The sequence below is a fragment of the Xiphias gladius genome, chromosome 18, assembly GCF_016859285.1.
Source record: "Xiphias gladius isolate SHS-SW01 ecotype Sanya breed wild chromosome 18, ASM1685928v1, whole genome shotgun sequence".
Taxonomy (NCBI): domain Eukaryota; kingdom Metazoa; phylum Chordata; class Actinopteri; order Istiophoriformes; family Xiphiidae; genus Xiphias; species Xiphias gladius.
In genome coordinates this window covers 29,788,925-29,791,662 of record NC_053417.1, presented here as the reverse complement: position 1 = coordinate 29,791,662, position 2,738 = coordinate 29,788,925, and the positions used below count along the sequence as shown (strand labels likewise).

At 45.7% G+C, this 2,738-nt stretch overlaps 1 protein-coding gene across 1 annotated transcript; it reads right to left on the bottom strand.

Annotated features, from left to right (window-relative positions):
• Positions 1–283: 283 nt before the first annotated feature.
• Positions 284–1,258, bottom strand: gata1b (GATA binding protein 1b; the record flags this gene model as incomplete). The annotated part of the gene is made up of 2 exons (XM_040151811.1): positions 284–961; positions 1,214–1,258. Coding segments are annotated over 2 exons (324 nt in total), but the record flags the coding sequence as incomplete, so codon positions are not given.
• Between the last annotated feature and the right edge of the window lie 1,480 nt (positions 1,259–2,738).

Genomic DNA, 2,738 nt, shown 5'->3' with positions numbered 1-2,738 from the left:
ATGCCACTGAGACAGTAACAGTGACCCGGATCTTACTGGGGGCTGTTCTTCTAAACCATCAGACATGTGAGGTACAGTCTTAAAGAACTCATATGCAGTTTTAAAGTTTTTGTGAGCAACTTTTTATTCAATCCTGGCGAAACACGTAGAGACAAATCAAGAAACGATTCACGGGGATTCACGAAGCTTTTCCAAAAAAGCAAAAAATGAAATGTGCACATTTACAGGTCAACCGGGATAATGCCTCAGATCGAAGGAAGGAGAGAGAGAGAAAATCAAAACTGGAGGAGAAATCCAAGAGAAGAAGAATAGAAGAATGGCACATTTCACGAGAGCAAGTGCTTCGCGTTATTCATTCAAAACATTTAAGAAAAAAAGAAAAACAGCAGTAAAACATTAAAATGCAACTGAAAAGAATAGAGACCCAGAAGTGAGACTGAGCCTCAGAAAGGCTCGTTGAAGAGTGAACAACGCTGCAGAGCAAAGGACACGGTTCACGGGCCGACACCTTTACAGAGGATCTGCAGATATGAAAAGTCCAAACACGTTTACATACAAAAAACCCCGGCTCTCTTCAGCAGCAAAGCCTGTCGTCAACACGCTGGAGCTATTTCTCGAAGAATGAACGTGTATCCATCCGCACGCTGCTTCTGCGCTGTGGCTCCGGTCGTAACGAGGCCTGTCACAGACGTGATTCTCTGAGCCACGAGAAAATGGTTCCGTCGAACCAGCCATGTTCAGCCGAGCGGGGCGAGCTGCAGAGAGGAGGAGGAGGAGGAGGTGACGGGTCACAGGCCAGCAGCTGAGTGAAGGACTGAAAGGCGGCCTCCTCAGTGGGAGGGGCCGGCCTGAGCTGTCTAGTCTCTGATTGGTCGCCTCGCCTTTTCTTCTTGTTCTTATTGGTCACTTTGCGGTTTCTGGTTTGGATTCCGTCTTTCTTCAACGACGGCGGCCTGTTGACCTGAAACACGCAGGAAGGCGTCAGTCTAAGTAAACTGTGTACTCTGTACATGGACAGACCTGGTGTAGTCTGCAGTACCTGGTGTAGTCTGTAGTACAGTTTGCAGTACCTGGTGTAGTCTGTAGTACAGTTTGCAGTACCTGGTGTAGTCTGTAGTACAGTTTGCAGTACCTGGTGTAGTCTGTAGTACAGTTTGCAGTACCTGGTGTAGTTTACAGTACCTGGTGTAGTCTGTAGTACAGTTTGCAGTACCTGGTGTAGTTTGTAGTACAGTTTGCAGTACCTGGTGTAGTCTGTAGTACAGTTTGCAGTACCTGGTGTAGTCTGTAGTACAGTTTGCAGTACCTGGTGTAGTTTGTAGTACAGTTTGCAGTACCTGGTGTAGTCTGTAGTACAGTTTGCAGTACCTGGTGTAGTCTGTAGTACAGTTTGCAATACCTGGTGTAGTTTGCAGTACCTGGTGTAGTCTGTAGTACAGTTTGCAGTACCTGGTGTAGTCTGTAGTACAGTTTGCAGTACCTGGTGTAGTTTGCAGTACCTGGTGTAGTTTGTAGTACAGCCCACAGGCGTTGCAGACTGGCTCTCCTGCAGTGTTTCTCCTCCACAGTGTGGTTGTTACCGTGTCACAGTTCACACACTGAGTTCCTTTTCTCTGAGTCACAGTCTGAAAACACACAAACACTTTGATCAGGTTTATTAAAACCGTCCTGTCCTGTCTCCTCCAGAGTCAAATGTCTCAGATCAGTTTCACCTCTGTGGGTCCAGCACAGGTTTAGCCTAGCTTAGCACAAAGACTGGAAGGCGGGGGAAACCCTTAGCTTAGCTCCAATTCTGTCTAAGGAACATGTTGTATGTGAATGAGAAAGACCTGTTAACTGACCCTACTGTAAAAATACTCCATTACAAGTAAAAGTCCAGCAGTGAAAATGTTAAGTATGAAAGTAAAATCAGGAAAATTAACTTAAAGTAAAAGTACTTAAAGCACAAAATGTCCCCTGCCAGTGTCTATACTGTTATATATTATATCATAGTAGTATTATTACTCCTGCCGTCATGTGTAGGTAGCATTTTAATTTACCAGCTGGTTGAGGTGGCGCTAAAATCCTCCTGATTCTCCGTTAATCGACTGATTGGTTTGTAAAAACGATGTGGTCACAGTCCCTCGGAGCCCAACGTCAAACCTTGGCGCCGGGCCTCATGCAGGAACCAGTCGTAGGAACAGATTCGTTCCTAAGTGGCACCTACCACTGATTTAAGAACATTTGTGGCATTCGACAGTTTCGTCGTACGCAGAATTCTTCTCTTAGGTACGAATGAAATTCCGGAGCGGTCTAGACCTGTTGTGCGAGTCCTGAACAGAGAGACCGCCTTTCCTCACACTCCAATTAAACAACCATTAAACACACAAGACCACAACTTGAAAACACAAAAAATAAATAAATTCTTGATAAAAAAATTAATATCCCGTTCACCGCCTCATCATCATCATCATCATCATCATCATCATCATCATCACGGCTGCCATTGTACCGAGAGTTTTTTCGATTTAGATTTCGTCAGCGCAGCGTCCACGTTTCAGTGGTCGTTCGTTAAACTGTCTCCCTCGTCTCGCCGCCTCGGGGTCTTCCTGCAGGTCTCTGTCCAGGTTATGACACCTGACAGTCTAACATCACCTGCTGCAGGCTGGAATATTCTCTTGACTGATATCTCAGTGATCTCCTCTCCACTTCATGTGGTCTGAACCAGCCCCTCTTTATTCCCGTCCCAGTTTAGCTCT